Raw genomic sequence first — 16,636 nt, 5'->3', positions numbered from 1 at the left:
AATGTTTGAAGATGCACATGTGTATATAACAGCAAACAAAACAAAACAAGATTGCCGAGAACTACACATTTAAACAAGGACACAAAGTTTGATGATTTCATTTAAGCTTGAGGACAACATCAGAAAAGGAAACAATAATAAGTGCCCTTCGTGAAAATTTGAACCATAACATCAAGTTGAGCATGTGATTCAGCCTTTGGAAATCTAAAACTAAAAAATATATACAAAACAGTTGTTTCTTGATGTGATTACAGAAACCATGTCTAATTTCTGCAGTATAAACATTATATGCTAAAAAGATTACATTATGGTTAGCAAATATCTGCTTTGGTCCAAAATATCCATAAGATATTTGGTGTAAGACAAAAGGTCCATGAAATTTATTCCCAACCAAACCTAGGCAGCATGGACCAAGTATGCTGATGGATGTTTTGGACAGGAGAAATTATCAAGGACATTTTGGTGTGAACTAAATGTCTTCTAGGTGTTTTGGTCAACAACAAATGTCTCACAGAATTAAGTTACATCATTTTTACATAATAATCACTTTATCAGCTATAAGCCTAATTAAAGGTCAACTAAAGTGGGATACTATGCTCCAAAGAAGTATCCCCGATGTCTCCTTAATAACTGAATGCTGTCAGAGCTAGTTATCTACATTTTATAGACACATATTATCCTAAGCAAACTTAAGGAGCTTTTCAGCGACCAGAATAAACCTGTGTGCACTGGAAGGAAATGAAGCACGTGTAAACAAGGCACTCACCTTTTCTCCCCTGAGGATCACGGCAGTTTTCATGGACGCACGGGCCCCAGGCCGACCAGGAAGACATTATACAGTCTGTAGAGCAAGGGATATTGCAGAGCTGAGAGGCCGAAGGGGCAGGTCCCAAACATAATGTCTTTGCCACAGGTCTAGAGACTGCATGAATGAGAAAAGAATGGCCTGAGTCACATTCTCTGAACATCCCTAGAATTTTCCCTGTCTTTATTTGTATACCTGCTTTGCTCACATCAGCTTTGTGGTTAAACAGTTATATGCAAACAAAACATCAACACTCTTCCAATAGGTGCTACTTAGCTCTTCGTTATTAGCATTTGGGGCGAGGAAAGGCAAGACAAGACAGTGACGAAGGGCATGCATTTGAGTGTTCTGTTTGACAGAGTATTCCCTGGGAATCCAGGAGAGGACTAGAAATTTAGGTACAAATTATCTAGAGTTATGAATTTAAAAAAAAAATTAAGTGGCTCTGTGAAACTTTAAGATGATTCTATCTCGACTATACAAATGACTAAGTTGCTGTGAAAAAGTCAAAATCAAACCCTGAGGTTGGTTGTTTAGCATAACCAATCTACCGCTATTACTCCCTGGAGGGGTGGAGCTCTTGAAGACACAGAAGAAAAATGGCTCTTAGAATAAGAAGAAAAATCAGGATCTGTGACTTCAGAATTAGCCCCTGGAAGTCAGTTTCATTAGTGAAGCTACCCAGAGGCACAAGGAGTGTCTGAGGAGCCACAAGGAATGCCAACTAGGAATCTTCCAGTCCTTCCTGATGTGCTCCTGCACCCAGAGAACACCCAGAACTGGGTCACTGCAGGAGGGAGTACCCATCTGTCCAGTGGTGGTGCTTGTCAAGTGTCCTGTCTAGGCAGACCCATCCTGGGAACCATGGAAATACACAGATGAAGAAGATAGGATCCTGATTCATATGGAGATGATAATATATTAGGAGCATGGATAGCAGTACTCCAAAATGACCCAATAAAAGAACACCCAAATGTATAGCTACACTTGCACAGTGTGATCCCACATAAGCAAGTTTTAGAGCAATTCAGAGTTTGTGAGCCAATGGTTTAAGATCAGATGGTTTTATCTTACAGATTGCCTTGTACTATGGTTGAAATATTTCCTATATAGCACTTCTCTCCAGTTAAGCAGATCAGAAATACTTCAAAGATGGAGACTGGTATGAGACAATAGGGTGGTAAATCACCTGATCTATTTTGCTTCCTCACCCTTTACATAAGATGCAGATAGAGATGGCAAAAAATCACAACTCTGATCAGCAGAACTTTGAATATAAACCAAAGCAAGAGCAAAAATCAAAAAATACTATCTCTGAGATGTGCTAACCCATTGGGAAAGAAGTGTCTCTAGTGAACAATGGAGGGACTTGAGGTGTTGATGAGAGTGAATGGGAAAAACAAAAGGTTGTCAAGAAAAATAATAATGGTTTGTTTGCAACTAATTCTTTTAGCTTAACTTCTCACTGATTGGGAATGCGAGCAAGTGAGTTTATCACTTTTAGTTTTAGAATTCTTTTAGTTTATCAAAAGAATTTGACCTGACTTAGAGAGGGGCAAAAGCAACATTGCTAATGTAAATGTCAAAGCTTGCAAGCCATGTGGAAATGATAAACAAAGGAAGAGAGAACAGATATTGGGGGAGAGTAAAAGGTTTTCCTGAGGCTGAGGAGTGTTGGTGCTCAGAGACTGGGCTAAAGAAAACAGCTGGTGGGGAGGATGGGGTAACCAGAACTATCAATGCATATATGACACTGATAGACTGCACGCAGGTAAAGAACAACCTGAGAGATGAGACAGAAGTCTGTAATTCCTTCTCCAAGAGTAAAATAATCACAAGGCAACCATTCACTGAGTGCATCACACATTCATTCCAAAACTACTGGGCACCCGTCTAAATCATGCCCTCCTGGATGTTGTCTGCTTTGAAGGAACTCTCGGTCAAGAAGGGTAAGTCAAATAGCATTTTAACAGAATTGTTAGAAAGAGATGCTTTAGAACATTGCATAAATAGAAAGGTGGACAGCCAGAGGTCTTAAGGCAGAAGTATATCTGGGCCCAGGCCCATGTTTGGTTAGCATGTATTGTCATAAACTCAAACTTTAATCGCAAAAACAAAAACTAAGTCAATGATGGAAAATGAAGTGGAGAGTGTAAAATGATTAATCCAGCTGTTTAACAAAAATTTACAGTGCATGCTAGGTACTGGTTATAAACATCAATTCACTTAACCTGCATAACTTTGAGATGTGTATTATTATTAGACCTAATTTAAAATAGGTAAACTGAGACATAGGTTACACACTTGCTCATGTTCCCAATCAGTGAACAGTAGAATTTGGAACAAAATGGTCTAGCCCTAGAATCTGTCCTGTGGACCACTGCACAATGTGGCCTCATCATCAGACATTCAAACCACACTGCTAAGTACTTCCATGAGTTAACACTGAAGGTGTTGCTGCTGCTGCTGCTAAGTCACTTCAGTCGTGTCCGACTCTGTGTGACCCCATAGACGGAAGCCCACTAGGCTCCCCCATCCCTGGGATTCTCCAGGCAAGAACACTGGAGTGGGTTGCCATTTCCTTCTCCAATGTGTGAAAGTGAAGTCGCTCAGTCGTGTCCGACCCTTAGCGACCTCACGGACTGCAGCCCACCAGGCTCCTCCATCCATGGGATTTTCTAGGCAATAGTACTGGAGTGGCTTGCCATTGCCTTCTCCGACTGAAGGTGTTAGATTCTTTTAGATGCTGAAGCCAGATTAGTGAGTGAAACACACACGATCCCTGTCCTCAGGGAGCCCATTTTCCAATGTGAATTGATATTAAATGTTCATGAGTCCACGTGCCTCAACAAGACTGGATATGCTTTACTGCTGCTTCTCTTTGCCATGGCTGTCTCCCTGTAACACCAGTTAGACCTTAAGGATCTGATGATTGATGCTTAGAAGATGCCCCAAACTCTCAGCTCCGTGACTTAGCAGACACTCGCTGCCACAGTCACTGAACTTGATGTTAGGTCCTGAAGTTGAAACTGGCCAATCAACCAGTGCAATCCCCAGGCTCTGAGTATATCTGCACTAAATCTCTTTAGAAGCTCCAGAATGGCTTAACTGTCCAGAAGGCAGTTAAGCTTTGGGGTTGGCAGTGTATTTAGAAAGAAACTGGGGAACTTGTCCTGAAACTGCATTTGTCAAGGACAATGCTTTTACAGATATTATGTTTCTCTGGCTTATTTTGGAGGGCTATTGATTTTGAGGAGGTGAGAGGTTAAGTCCTCTAAGGTCCCTTTTGATAAACACTTAACTGTCAGTCAATTGACTGTTGGACATTAGGGCTAATGGAAAGTAGGGAGAGACATGGTATGCTGGTGAGGAATGGGGGCATTTCCCTGGAGGCTACTCAGTGGCATAACTGGAGGCTCAGGAGTGTGAGTGAGGCCATTTGTCAGAGCATGCATGCAGCTTCAGCACCTGCTGCTTTGAAAGACAGTTGATCTTAATCCATATCAATAAATTCTTCCAGCCTAGAGACAAGTCTAAAATGCTTCATTTAGGCATTGAATCAATGGGTTTCAGTCAACCTTTCTCTATTTCAGCCTCCCAGGATACATTTTCTCTAGAAATAAATCATGAGTAAGTCACGAAGCACTTACCAGCTTCAGAACACTTAGGTAATCATCTCCTTGAGAATAGTGAACACAGGATATTGCTACGCCTATTGACTTGTAGAGCTAGAAGGGAGCTTTAGAGCTAATTTAGTTTAACTCATCAATTTCACTGAAAAACCGTACTCTAAAGACCTTAGGTAGTTTCTCTAAGTTCATTCAGCAAGTCGAAGGCAGAGTAAGACCTGAGCCTTGTCCCAGGTGGCTGGCTCATTTCCACATGTCCCTCTTGGCATTTCTTCAATGGAAGAGGGCAACTGACAGAACAGATGAGGTCTTCTGGACTGAGGTTATTTTGTTTATGAATTACAGTGACCTCAGTGGAGGCAACCAGTGACACAACAGATCAAAGATATCTACCAAAGTTGAAGGCTCAGTTTAACCCGTTAAACAAAATCCAAATTCTGTTCCTACTTCATTGCTACTTCAAAACCCCTCTAAGCCCCATCACAGATCTCCCCAACTAAGCAAAAGGTAATGAGACCAAAATCTGCTCACTTTAAACAGCTATTCTTTTATTTGCAGCATTCATGCTGTGAGAGGTGGTTTAACTTTGCCAAGAAAGATCCGTCTAGTCAAAGCTATGGTTTTTCCAGTAGTCATGTATAGATGTGAGAGTTGGACCATTAGGGAGGCTGGGTGTGGAAGAATTGATGCTTTTGAACTGTGGTATTGGAGAAGACTCTTGAGAGCCCCTTGGACTGAAAGGAGATCCAACCAGTCAATCCTGAAAGAAATCAACCCTGAATATTCACTGGAAAAATTGATGCTGAAGCCAAAGCTCCAATACTTTGGCCACCTGATGCAAAGAACTGACTCATCAGAAAAGACCCCAATTCTGGGAAAGACTGAAGGCAGGGGGAGAAGGGGATGGCAGAGGATGAGATGGTCAGATAGCATCACCAATTCAATGGACATGAGTTTGAGCAAGCTCCGGGCAATGGTGCAGGACAGGGAAGGCTGGCATGCTACAGTCCATGGGGTCGCTAAGAGACATGACTGAGCAACTGAACAAAACAAACAAAAAATAGTTGCTTTACAATGCTGTATTATAATAACTTATACTGTACAGCACAATGAATCAGCCATACATATACATATGACCCCTCATTTTTGGACTTCCTTACCATTCTGGTCACTACAGTGCATTAAATAAGAGTTCTCAGTGCTACACAGTACCTTCTCATTAGGTATCCGTTTTTGATGTAGCATAAATAGTGTATATGTGTGAATCCCAATCTGCCAATTTATCCCACCTCTCTTCCCTGTGTTCTCTATATCTATGTCTCTATTTCTGCTTCGTAAGTGAGATCATCTCTATCATTTTTCTAGATTCTACATACATGTGTGAATATATGATATTCATTTTTCTCTTTCTGACCTACTTCACTCTGTATGAAACTCTCAAGGTCCATCCACATCACTACAAATGCTCTCATTTTGTTGCTTTTTATGAGCCCTCAATTCTTCTTGACCAAACTCCAGTCATGATGTTTGTGGGAAGAAGAGTCATCTGAAGTCCTTGCTTTAGACAGACTGACTGAAACAACTTTATTCCTATTTGCTAACTATCTGCTCTAATGCAGTGGATCCCTGATGTGATCAGTGTACTTGTTCAGTGAAGGTCTGTGCTGGCCCTACTTGCTCCAGCTGCCTTTGACCATGTCACCTTGACATCTGCTGCCACTCTTATGTTGACCAACTGCCTGACTAGGTTAACAATTGCCCAAAGTTTTATAGGATATTTAGGTTTTGTATACAGCAATGTTAGTCCCTATGAAGACTTCTCATGGCCACAAAGTGTTAAAGAGAAAGAATAACTTTTCACTCAGATCAACTGAGATCCCTATATAGCAGTGGCTTTTTAAATGCTAGGGAATACATTACAGTATAAGTGATTGTACATATGCAGTAGTCATTAATGCTTTGAATATTTTGGTGCCTAACCTGGAACTTTTCATTTGCAATAAGAAAATTATTAAATTGACCTGCCTGACAAGAAATGTGCAAGTCTGCTACTAATGATTGCAAAGTAACCTTAAATAATGAATTACTCCATGGACAGAATGCTAATTGACAAAGGGGAGGAAATATTCTGGGTAGCTGCTATATTTAATGTTAAAGAAAAAAACTGTTCTAATTTCAGAAATGTACAAAGTTCATACTTTTCCTTAATCATAAAGTGATCTTACATGAACATACAAATTCAATTGAAATGATTTGTAATTAAGAAGAAAAATGCCTGTTGTGATCATTAGCATGTGACCACCACTGTAAAGAAAAGTACCTCATGTTTCATTCTTCGAAATTAAATCAAGTTCTGATCAACACAGAAATAAACTGGCAAAGATTCAATAAGAGTATATTATCCTCCAACCCTACAGCTGGTCATTTTTTAAGATCTAAATTTCAATGCCATTTAATGCCTCAAAAAGAAATTACATAAAATTGCAACATCATCATGATAATTAGTTAATTATATTTAATAACTAGGTACACCTCTGTAGTTTATTTTTTTAATGAGGAATGTTTGCTTAACGTAAAAATGTTATCACAGGATTCAATATTATTTCTTTAAATGTCTATTACTGGATAAAACATCAAGTCAGTCTTTAAAAACTTAGGATATATTTGAGGCAATTGTGCTGTGGCAGAATGGAACTCAGCTTTCCCTATGGACAGAAAGAAAGATCTTGATCATGGGTGAGAAATTAGTCAAAGATACTGATTATTATTTTTTTCCAGTGTTTTCAGGGAGGTAAAGAAGAAAAGAAAGATGCAATTTCCTGAGAACTCTTAAAACCCTGATGATTTTTCCTGCTTTCTATCTGAGGAGTACCTGAGTACCCTACACTCTACAGTCAACTTATTTTACATATTTGATTTGCAGAAAGACATCAGCCTTCACAAAAAACAGATAGAAATGTTATATTTGCTTCAATTTTCTGAATCAAATGTAGGCCCTGTAAACCCCAAAAGGAATTCTCACTCAATATTCAGTACCCCCACATTCCACAGAATATCTAGGAAAGCACCATAATATAAGCAGCAATTGCTCAGATTTAATTCAAAACTAATGAAAGGGCCTACTTATGTAAAAATCCTGCTTTCTAAATGACTTTTGAGAAACAATATTGCCTCTGACATATTCATTTAGGGGAGTATACTGACTTGGCAGAAATTCAATTGACCTTACTGCTAAAATAAATAGACTTCTTCTACAAACTGAAGGAGTCAAACAGTTGAAGAAAAAAGACAAATAAAATTACAATTTTAACAAGAAAGCTATTTTCCTTCAAGAAGCTTCATGTATTATTTCAATTGCCTTCATCACTGGGATTTGCAAAATAATGTATCATTCTTTTAACTTAGTGGGTAGGATTAAAGCAAATACGTCTTCTAGCACTTATAGGCACCTTAAATAATTAAATCACATCTCATCCTATTATATCTAATAAAGCTTAATTTTAGCCATATTGTGACTCTTGGCAAAGTACTGTGCAATTCAGTTTGGCAGGAGGATTGTGTGTATACCTACAATAAATATAATATCTAAAAATAATTCCTGCAATTAAAAATAATTATGTGAAATTTGGCCACATGTCAAAACATTCTCCAAATTTCCTTCATTTCACATAGCAAATTATAAAATGATTACTGACTAGTGATTTTCTTAATGTTATGGAGTAACAACACGATTAACTAAAGATTGAAAACAATATTCAGAATAAAAATGAATACAGAATAAATGTATGTATGCAGTTTTAGAAGTAATTAGATCAATATTCAACAATTATGAAATTAAGGAAGAAATACAGGAGTTTTCAACCCTATATTCACATATTTCTTTGGTTTCTCCTCTGTTCCTCTTTTGAGTATTTCATTTTGATCATTTCTCAGATTCTTAACTCAGAGCAAAAACGGAGGTATAGAGAGGGTGGAAAGAATAACAGCTGACCTAAATGGTATCTTTTACATCTTGCAGAGTTAAAAATACCATTATTGTTGAGAGAGAATGGAAAAGAACTAAGAGAAAGTAGAGAAGTGGTCAGGCAAAGAGAAAAAGTAAAAAGGTAGAGAAGCAGGTAAGAGAAAGAATTATCTTCCAAGATATCAAGGATAGAAATGTGCACCGTCAGGGAAGCACAGCTTTTAAGGAGGTTTTAGAGCAAGGGTCCCATGAACAGAGGAGTCTGATGGGCTACACAGGGTCACAAAGAGTTGGACACGACTGAAGTGACTTAGCACACACACTCTTCTTCTCAGCACTTTGCAACCTGGAATTCATTTTGTAATAGAAACAATAACAAGATTTAAATGAGAGTCAGTTTTAGCCTGGATAGGAAGGGAGTTTGGGGGAGAATGAGGCCTGTATACATGGCTGAAAAAACAAAAAACAAACCCAAGCAAACAAAACACACTAAGCTTTGTGATTTTTCTCAAAGAAGATTATCATGCTATATAGTAATTTCTCACATTTAATGAGTACATACAATAAAGTATCTTTAAAAAGATAAAATAAATGAATAAATTTTAAAAAAGAGAGCCAGTTTTCCCATGAATGACTGCAAATGTGTAAGAAGCACTTAAATGCAATTTCTCATTTATTCATCAAAATCACTGCAAGATAAGTAAAATCATTATTCCCATTTTATAGATGAAACAACTGAGGACAAACTATTGCAGAGCATGGCAAAAGTAATAAATGACAATCCAGGTCCAGGACCCTTAAAAGCCAATGCCCTTTAACACTATGCTATACTATGATTTTATATTGGCAATAAAAGTTAGGATAGAAAAGAGATACTGTAGCATTAATAATTAGTCAGAAAATAAGTGAACACTTTCAGTTCAGTTCAGTTACTCAGTGCTGTCCAACTCTTTGCGACCCCATGCACTGCAGCATGCCAGGTTTCCCTGTCCATCCTGGAGCTTACTCAAACTCATGTCCATCACATCAGTGATACCATTCAACCATCTCATCCTCTGTCATCCCCTTCTCCTCCTGCCTTCAATCTTTCCCAGCATCAGGATCTTTTCCAGTGAGTCAGTTCTTCACATCAGGTGGCCAAAGTATTGGAGTTTCAGCTTCAGCATCAGTCCTTCCAATGACTATTCAGAACTGATTTCTTTTAGGATTGACTGGTTGGATCTCCTTTCAGTCCAAGGGACTCTCAAAAGTCTTCTCCAACACCACAGTTCAAAAGCATAAATTATTCGGTGCTCAACTTTCTGTATAGTCCAACTCTCACATCCATACATGACTACTGGAAAAACCACAGCTTTCACTAGACAGACCTTTGTTGACAAAATAATGTCTCTGCTTTCTAATATGCTGTCTAGGTTGGTCATAGCTTTTCTTCCAAGGAGCAAGCATCTTTTAATTTCATGGCTGCACTCACCATCTGCAGTGATTTTGGAGCCCCCCAAAATAAACTCTGTTTCCATTGTTTCCCCATCTATTTGCCATAAAGTGATGGGACCAGATACCATGATATTAGTCTTCTAAATGCTGAATTTTAAGCCAACTTTTTCACTCTTCTCTTTCACTTTCATCAAGAGGCTCTTTAATTCTTCTTCACTTTCTGTCATAAGGGTGCTGTCATCTATGCATATGAGGTTATTGATATTTCTCCCGGAAATATTGATTCCAGCTTTTGCTTCATCCAGTCCAGCATTTTGCATGATGTACTTCCCATATAAGTTAAATAAGCAGGTGACAATATACGTCCTTGACATACTTCTTTCCCGATTTGAAACCAGTCTGTTGTTCCATGTCCAGTTTTAACTATTGTTTCTTGACCTGCATATAGATTTCTTAGGAGGCAGGTCAGGTGGTCTGATAGTCCCATCTCTTTAAGAATTTTCCACAGTTTGTTGTGATCCACACAGTCAAAGGTTTTGGCATAGTCAATAAAGCAAAAGTAGATGTTTTGCCCCCTTAAAAAAAATTCTTTTTGCTTTTTTCACTGTGCCATATGGTTTGGTGATCTGTTTCCTGACCAGTGACTGAATCTGGGTCATGGCAGTGAAAGCCCAAAATCCCAACCACAAGGCCACCAGGGAAAATGGAAATGGAAATTAAAAGACACTTGTTTCTTGGAAGAAAAGTTATGACAAAGCTAGACAGCATACTAAAAAGCAGACATTACTTTGCCAACTAAGGTCCATATAGTCAAAGCTATGGTTTTTCCAGTAGTCATGTATGGATGTGAGAGTAGGACCATAAAGAAGGCTGAGCACTGAAGAACTGATGCTTTTGAACTGTAGAATTGGAGAAGACTCTTGAGAGTCCCCTGGACTGCAAGCAGATTCAACCAGCCAATCCTAAAGGAAATCAATCCTGATTTCATTAGAAGGCCTGATGCTCCAATATTTTGACCACCTGATATGAAGAGTAAATTCATTGTAACAGACCCTGATGCTGGGAAAGATTGAAGGCAGGAGGAGAAGGGGACAACAGAGAATGAGATGTTTGGATGGCATTACCGACTCAATGGACATGAGTTTGAGCAAGCTCCAGGAAATGGTGAAGGCCAGGGAAGGGTGGCAAAGAACCGGACATGAACAACAACAAAGCCACCAAGGAATTCCCTAAGGAAATTCTTAAGCTGAGATAATTTTTTAATAGATCTAAAAAAAATATGAGTAGTAAAGGCCAAAACACGGAAAAGTAAGTGTTATTAAAGGAAATTAAGGATCCAGTTGAGTATTTTCGATGTGATTCTGAAAGGTACTTAAAATTATTACTAACGGGTAGATGGAGAGAATAAAATTAGAGCATAATGACTATTTTCATCATAAAATTTAAGTTTAGAGCTATTCCCAAGGGATTATAATGAGTTCACAATAAGACCCACTCCCTCCCACTGCCACCAAGATTTTCTTAAAGAGCAAAGGATGACCAAAGGAGCCATTAAGGCAGGTTGGAACCTGAAGAGGAAGGCAAGTGGGTGAAAAGCTCATCCTCCATTGGGTACCTAGCATCACTAGCACAAGTCTTTTTCCTTATCAATTATATCTAATCCTTCAACAGAGGAAAAATACAGGTAACAGTAAAATGTTTCTAAGTTCATTGGGCAAAAATTGGAAAGATATACTTCTTAAATTAATTATTTTATTTTTGGCCACCCCCTGAGGCACGTGGAACTCTCCTAATTAGGGATCAAACTTGTTCCCCCTGCATTGCAAGGATGGAGTCTTAACCACAGGATCACTAGGGAAATCCAGAAAAAGGTATTTTTTTTTTAAATGACTGAGATTAAGAGTATGTCAGAGAGCAGGAGCAGGGAACAGTGAGATATGGTAAGAAAGATAAGAGATGGCAAAAGAAAGCAGACCTAGGTCTCCAAGGCTTCGGTACCAATTACAGGATGCCCCAGTGAGTCCATCAGTAAGACAGGTCTTCATATGTGTGGATTTCGAATACAGATGTTTCAACTTGGGAACAACTAAATGGAAATTTTTAATAATGGTAAGAAGAGGAAACCCATACTCTCTGAGATGACACAGTCCTCCAAGAACATTACGAACTCCAAAGCTTAAAGCCACTTCCAAGGACCAAAAAACCAGTGGGGAAATATGTGATAATGATTTTAGAGAGCCAAGAAAAAACTACTGCTCTCTAAAATAAATATGCATACAATCTCATTTTTAAACGAAGGGCTCACTGTACCTGATTGCCTTGTTAGCATATGCTGTTTTAAATCTGCAAATCCTTTTAGACTGAATAAGTTAATTTGACTTCAAAGGAAGCCTCATGGGATTCACTAGGTCCCAAAGTAGTGATAGGAATGAGACACCACCTAATAAATTCTTAAATGCAGAATAGTTAATTCTTTCATCTGAGAAACAGCATTATGTATTTGTATGAGAAACACAAAAATTACAAACCAAAACTTCTGCACTGCAAAACTTGATGAAAGCTCTTTTCCTCTTTTCCTCCTATTTTGATATAGTAAGCCCTACCTTGTGAGCTCTTCACTATGTCGAGGCCAATGTTATAAAGTAGTAGCTTCCAACCTGACTAAGCCAATGGGATCAAAGGGAGACCCAACTCAGAAGAATTGGGTCAGAACTGGGAAGTGGGTAACAGAGAGTATAGTTAGAACTTAAATCTTTGAAACTCTTTATGATTAGCAGGTTGGAAAGTCAATGTCCCGAATAACTTCTGGAGCATGATTTTTGAAAAGCCAACTGGCCAAACACTATCATTAAAATCCATTAAATTGGAAGTCTACCATTGCTTGTGTAAATTGGGCAAATTGTTTAGCAACTGAGCTTCTGTAAAACAGACTATGGGCTTTCCTGATGGCTCACTGGTAAAGAATTCCCCTGCCGGTGAAGGAGACACGGGTTTGATCCTTGATCTGGAAAGATCCTCTGGAGAAGGAAATGGCAACCCACTCTAGTATTTTCGGTTAGCAATCACTGTGGATAGAGGAGCCTGGTCAGGCTACAGTCCGTGGAGTTGCAAAGAGTTGGACATGACTTAATGATTAAACAACAAAATAGACTATCCAATGTTTCTCATCTTTGTTATATTATCTTCTCCCTGTGAGCTTCTGTAAACATTGTTTATCTAATTGTCCTTCCATCCCCTATGACATTTTCACAACACAAATATGTTGTGTCTAAATTCTGCAGATGCTGATTGCAGCCATGAAATTAAAAGACGCTTGCTCCTTGGAAGGAAAGTTATGACCAACCTTGATAGTATATTAAAAAGCAGAGACATTACTTTGCCAACCAAGGTCCGTCTAGTCAAGGCAATGGTTTTTCCCGAGGTCATGTATGGATGTGAGAGTTGGACTGTGAAGAAGGCTGATCGCCGAAGAATCGATGCTTTTGAACTGTGGTGTTGGAGAAGACTCTTGAGAGTCCCTTATACTGCAAGGAGATCCAACCAGTCCATTCTAAAGGAGATCAATCCTGGATGTTCATTGGAGGGAGTGATGCTAAAGCTGAAACTGCAATACTTTGGCCACCTCATGTGACGAGTTGACTCACTGGAAAAGACTCTGATGATGGGAAAGGTTGGGGGCGGGAGGAGAAGGGGACGACGGAGAATGAGATGGCTGGATGGCGTCACCGATTCTGTGGACATGAGTTTGAGTGTACTCCGGGAGTTGGTGATGGACAGGGAGGCCTGGCGTGCTGTGATTCATGGGGTCGCGGAGAGTCGGATACGACTGAGCGACTGAACTGAACTGAACTGAAATTGGTTATATATAGATACGTGTGTGCTTACAACCCTTTGTGACCCCACAGACTGCAGCCCACCAGGCTCCTCTGTCCATGGAATTTTCCAGGCAAGAATACTGGAGTGGGTTATCATTTTCTACTCCAGGGGATCTTCCTGACCCAGGGATCAAACTCGTGTCTCCGGCATTGGCAGGTGAAATTTTTACCACTTCGCCATCTGGGAAGCCCATATATAGATACATGTAGACTTTTGTAAAAAGATTTTTTCATCCCAAGAACCATTTGTGTACCCTTGGGGGCAATATCATCCCCTTTGGGAATGCATGGACTAGACCATATATTGAACTTGAGCTTGTAGACTGAGCAATCTACAAGTATATTCTGAGTTTATTAGCAAAACGTTCCATGCAGCAAGTACTACCAGTGTCTCCAGTTTCCAATGAGACAACTGAAATTTTAAAACTCTGCCGAAGTTTCTATAATTAGCAAAAGCAGAGGCAAGCCCTGAACCCAGCCAGTGTGATTCTGATTTGCCCTGTTTTTACCATGTTAGGCTGTTCCAGTTCAAAGCTCTGAAATTCTTGGGTCCAGTGCATGTTTTCATGGCTGTAGGTTGGAATCTATCTTTTTAAATATGACTCCAGTGCTCCTCAATACCTGTATTTTGCTTGAATTTGGAATCTACATGCTAATTTTTTGCAATAATCAGGATATAATACATTAACAAGATAACACATTAATAATAAGATAAACTATTGTCTCGTAGAATACTGATATATGCAGAGAATACAGACATTTAAAACAGCTGAAAGGCTGTAGAATTTTGTAAATGTTGTCTTTCATTTAAACGGTAATCAAGTTATTAAAAATCTGTCCTGAGAAGTTGCCTATTCTAATTTTGTGTATATTTAAATATATTATCAGAGCAAAAGAGGTTACAATGTCAAGAGGACAGTGATTTATATTTTAAAATATTATAGTTCTTTTCTATGAAGTCTTAATTTGGGAGAAAAACAACAAATTATTTTGTTGAAATAATTATTTAACTAAAAAATAGATGATATTATATTAAAGCAGTATGGGAATATCCATAGGCTATTTAAATACAAATAAATATTAATTCTGAAAGTGTTCCTACCTATTTTTAAAAGGGAGAGGGAACTGAATTTTCCAAAGTAATATAGATTTTTTATATCATAAAATGAGATGCCACTGCATGCAACAATTGATTTTTTTCTAATATTTGTATATCTTAATTGAGTCTCTCTAACAATAACACTGTTTTGTTCAATCTGGTAAAGATCAAAGGTAAGACATGTTTATCATGGTTATACTTTTTGGTGGAGGGGACCCTGAAAGAACCATAAGCACGATTGCTCAGAAAATGTTCAGACCTTTGGAAGCTAGAGATCTTTAAAGTACAGAAAGCAATTTAATATGAAAGTCAGCCTTCAGGACTCCCTATGGGGCCTTACAGAGAATGATGAGTCACTTCACCTGAGGACCAAGTGGTTACCAACCAGAACCATCTTGCATCCTCTCTAGCCAAACAGAATCCAAGCATTACAGAGACTTCTACCATCACCACTCCTGCTCTCTAACATATGTCTTATGCTGAGAACAAAGACAGGACCACATCCTGCAGGCCACCAGGCCATAACCAACTTTGTCCTCTTTATTTAACATGGCCTGCCAACAAATTAATTATATATGACACCTCTCATCTGAAGTTATTTTGTCAGTTTGTAATGATTAAACCAGATATACACTGCTACAGTTTTAGAAAAAAAGAAACATAAATCCTACTCTGAGTTGATGCTTGTTTGGTCTGAGAAAGTTTTATATCTCAAAAAGTAACCAGCCAGAATTTAAAGAAAATGGTAATCTACCTGAAACGTCTTTCCCCTCTGAGATAAGCTCCCTCATGGAATCTTGTAATGGAAGAGATCTTAATAGTATCTTACACAATACTCTATTTCTAAGATGCTGATTGTAGCCATGAAATTAAAAGACACTTACTCCTTGGAAGGAAAGTTATGACCAACCTAGTTAGCATATTAAAAAGCAGAGACATTACTTTGCCAACAAAGTAATGGTTTGTCAAGGCTATGGTTTTTCCAGTGGTCATGTATGGATGTGAGAGTTGGACTGTGAGGAAAGCTGATCACCGAAGAATTGATGCTTTTGAACTGTGGTGTTGGAGAAGACTCTTGAGAGTCCCTTGGACTGCAAGGAGATCCAACCAGTCCATTCTAAAGGAGATCAATCCTGGGTGTTCATTGGAAGGACTGATGCTGAAGCTGAAACTCCAATACTTTGGCCACCTCATGCAAAGAGTTGACTCACTGGAAAAGACTCTGATGCTGGGAGGGATTGGGGGTGGGAGGAGACGGGGACGACAGAGAATGAGATGCTGCATGGCATCACCAACTCGATGGACATAAGTTTGAGTGAACTCCAGGAGTTGGTGATGGACAGGGAGGCCTGGCGTGCTGTGATTCATGGGGTCGCAAAGAGTTGGACACGACTGAGTGACTGAACTGAAATGAACTGAAACGTAAGAAAATCAAGGTCTATAGGGGTTCTATAACTAGTCCAAGATCAACAGATAGTTTGTGTAGTGTCAACCTAGAATTCTGTCTTGCTACTTAGTTTACTTATTTATGCTGCCTCTAGATTTTTTTTTTAATTTTCTTGATTAGCCCTACCATACCCCATTCACTGTAAAAACACAGTAGATGAAAGAAGTAATCACTAACCGATTATTAGGGTCTGAGATTAGTTAATGTAGTTTTTCAGTGTTAAGATACTAAGGCATGGCGTGAAACATGGCTAGAAGAACAAAGAATGAGTTTAATAGAGACATTCATCAAAAGTCAGAATGTTATATTTTTTGTTAATGATTCCAAAGTCCAAAAATTTAAATAGAAGCAGTGTAAAAGTGTCCACATGAGGCCATTTACCT

The 16,636-nt window shown here is 38.8% G+C and overlaps 1 protein-coding gene across 1 annotated transcript in view; it reads right to left on the bottom strand.

Annotated features, from left to right (window-relative positions):
- Nucleotides 1–16,636, bottom strand: part of THSD7B (thrombospondin type 1 domain containing 7B) — a 953,717-nt gene that overhangs the window by 617,430 nt on the left and 319,651 nt on the right. Inside the window, exon 5 of the mRNA XM_088842327.1 lies at nt 767–922. Coding sequence (XP_088698453.1) covers nt 767–922 — 156 coding nt within the window. The remainder of the gene's footprint in view (nt 1–766; nt 923–16,636) is intronic.

Source organism: Moschus berezovskii, chromosome 2 (genome assembly GCF_049115385.1).
Source record: "Moschus berezovskii isolate FMDL1 chromosome 2, NW_MosBer_1.0, whole genome shotgun sequence".
Lineage (NCBI taxonomy): Eukaryota > Metazoa > Chordata > Mammalia > Artiodactyla > Moschidae > Moschus > Moschus berezovskii.
This window is presented reverse-complemented; position numbering and strand designations above follow the sequence as displayed.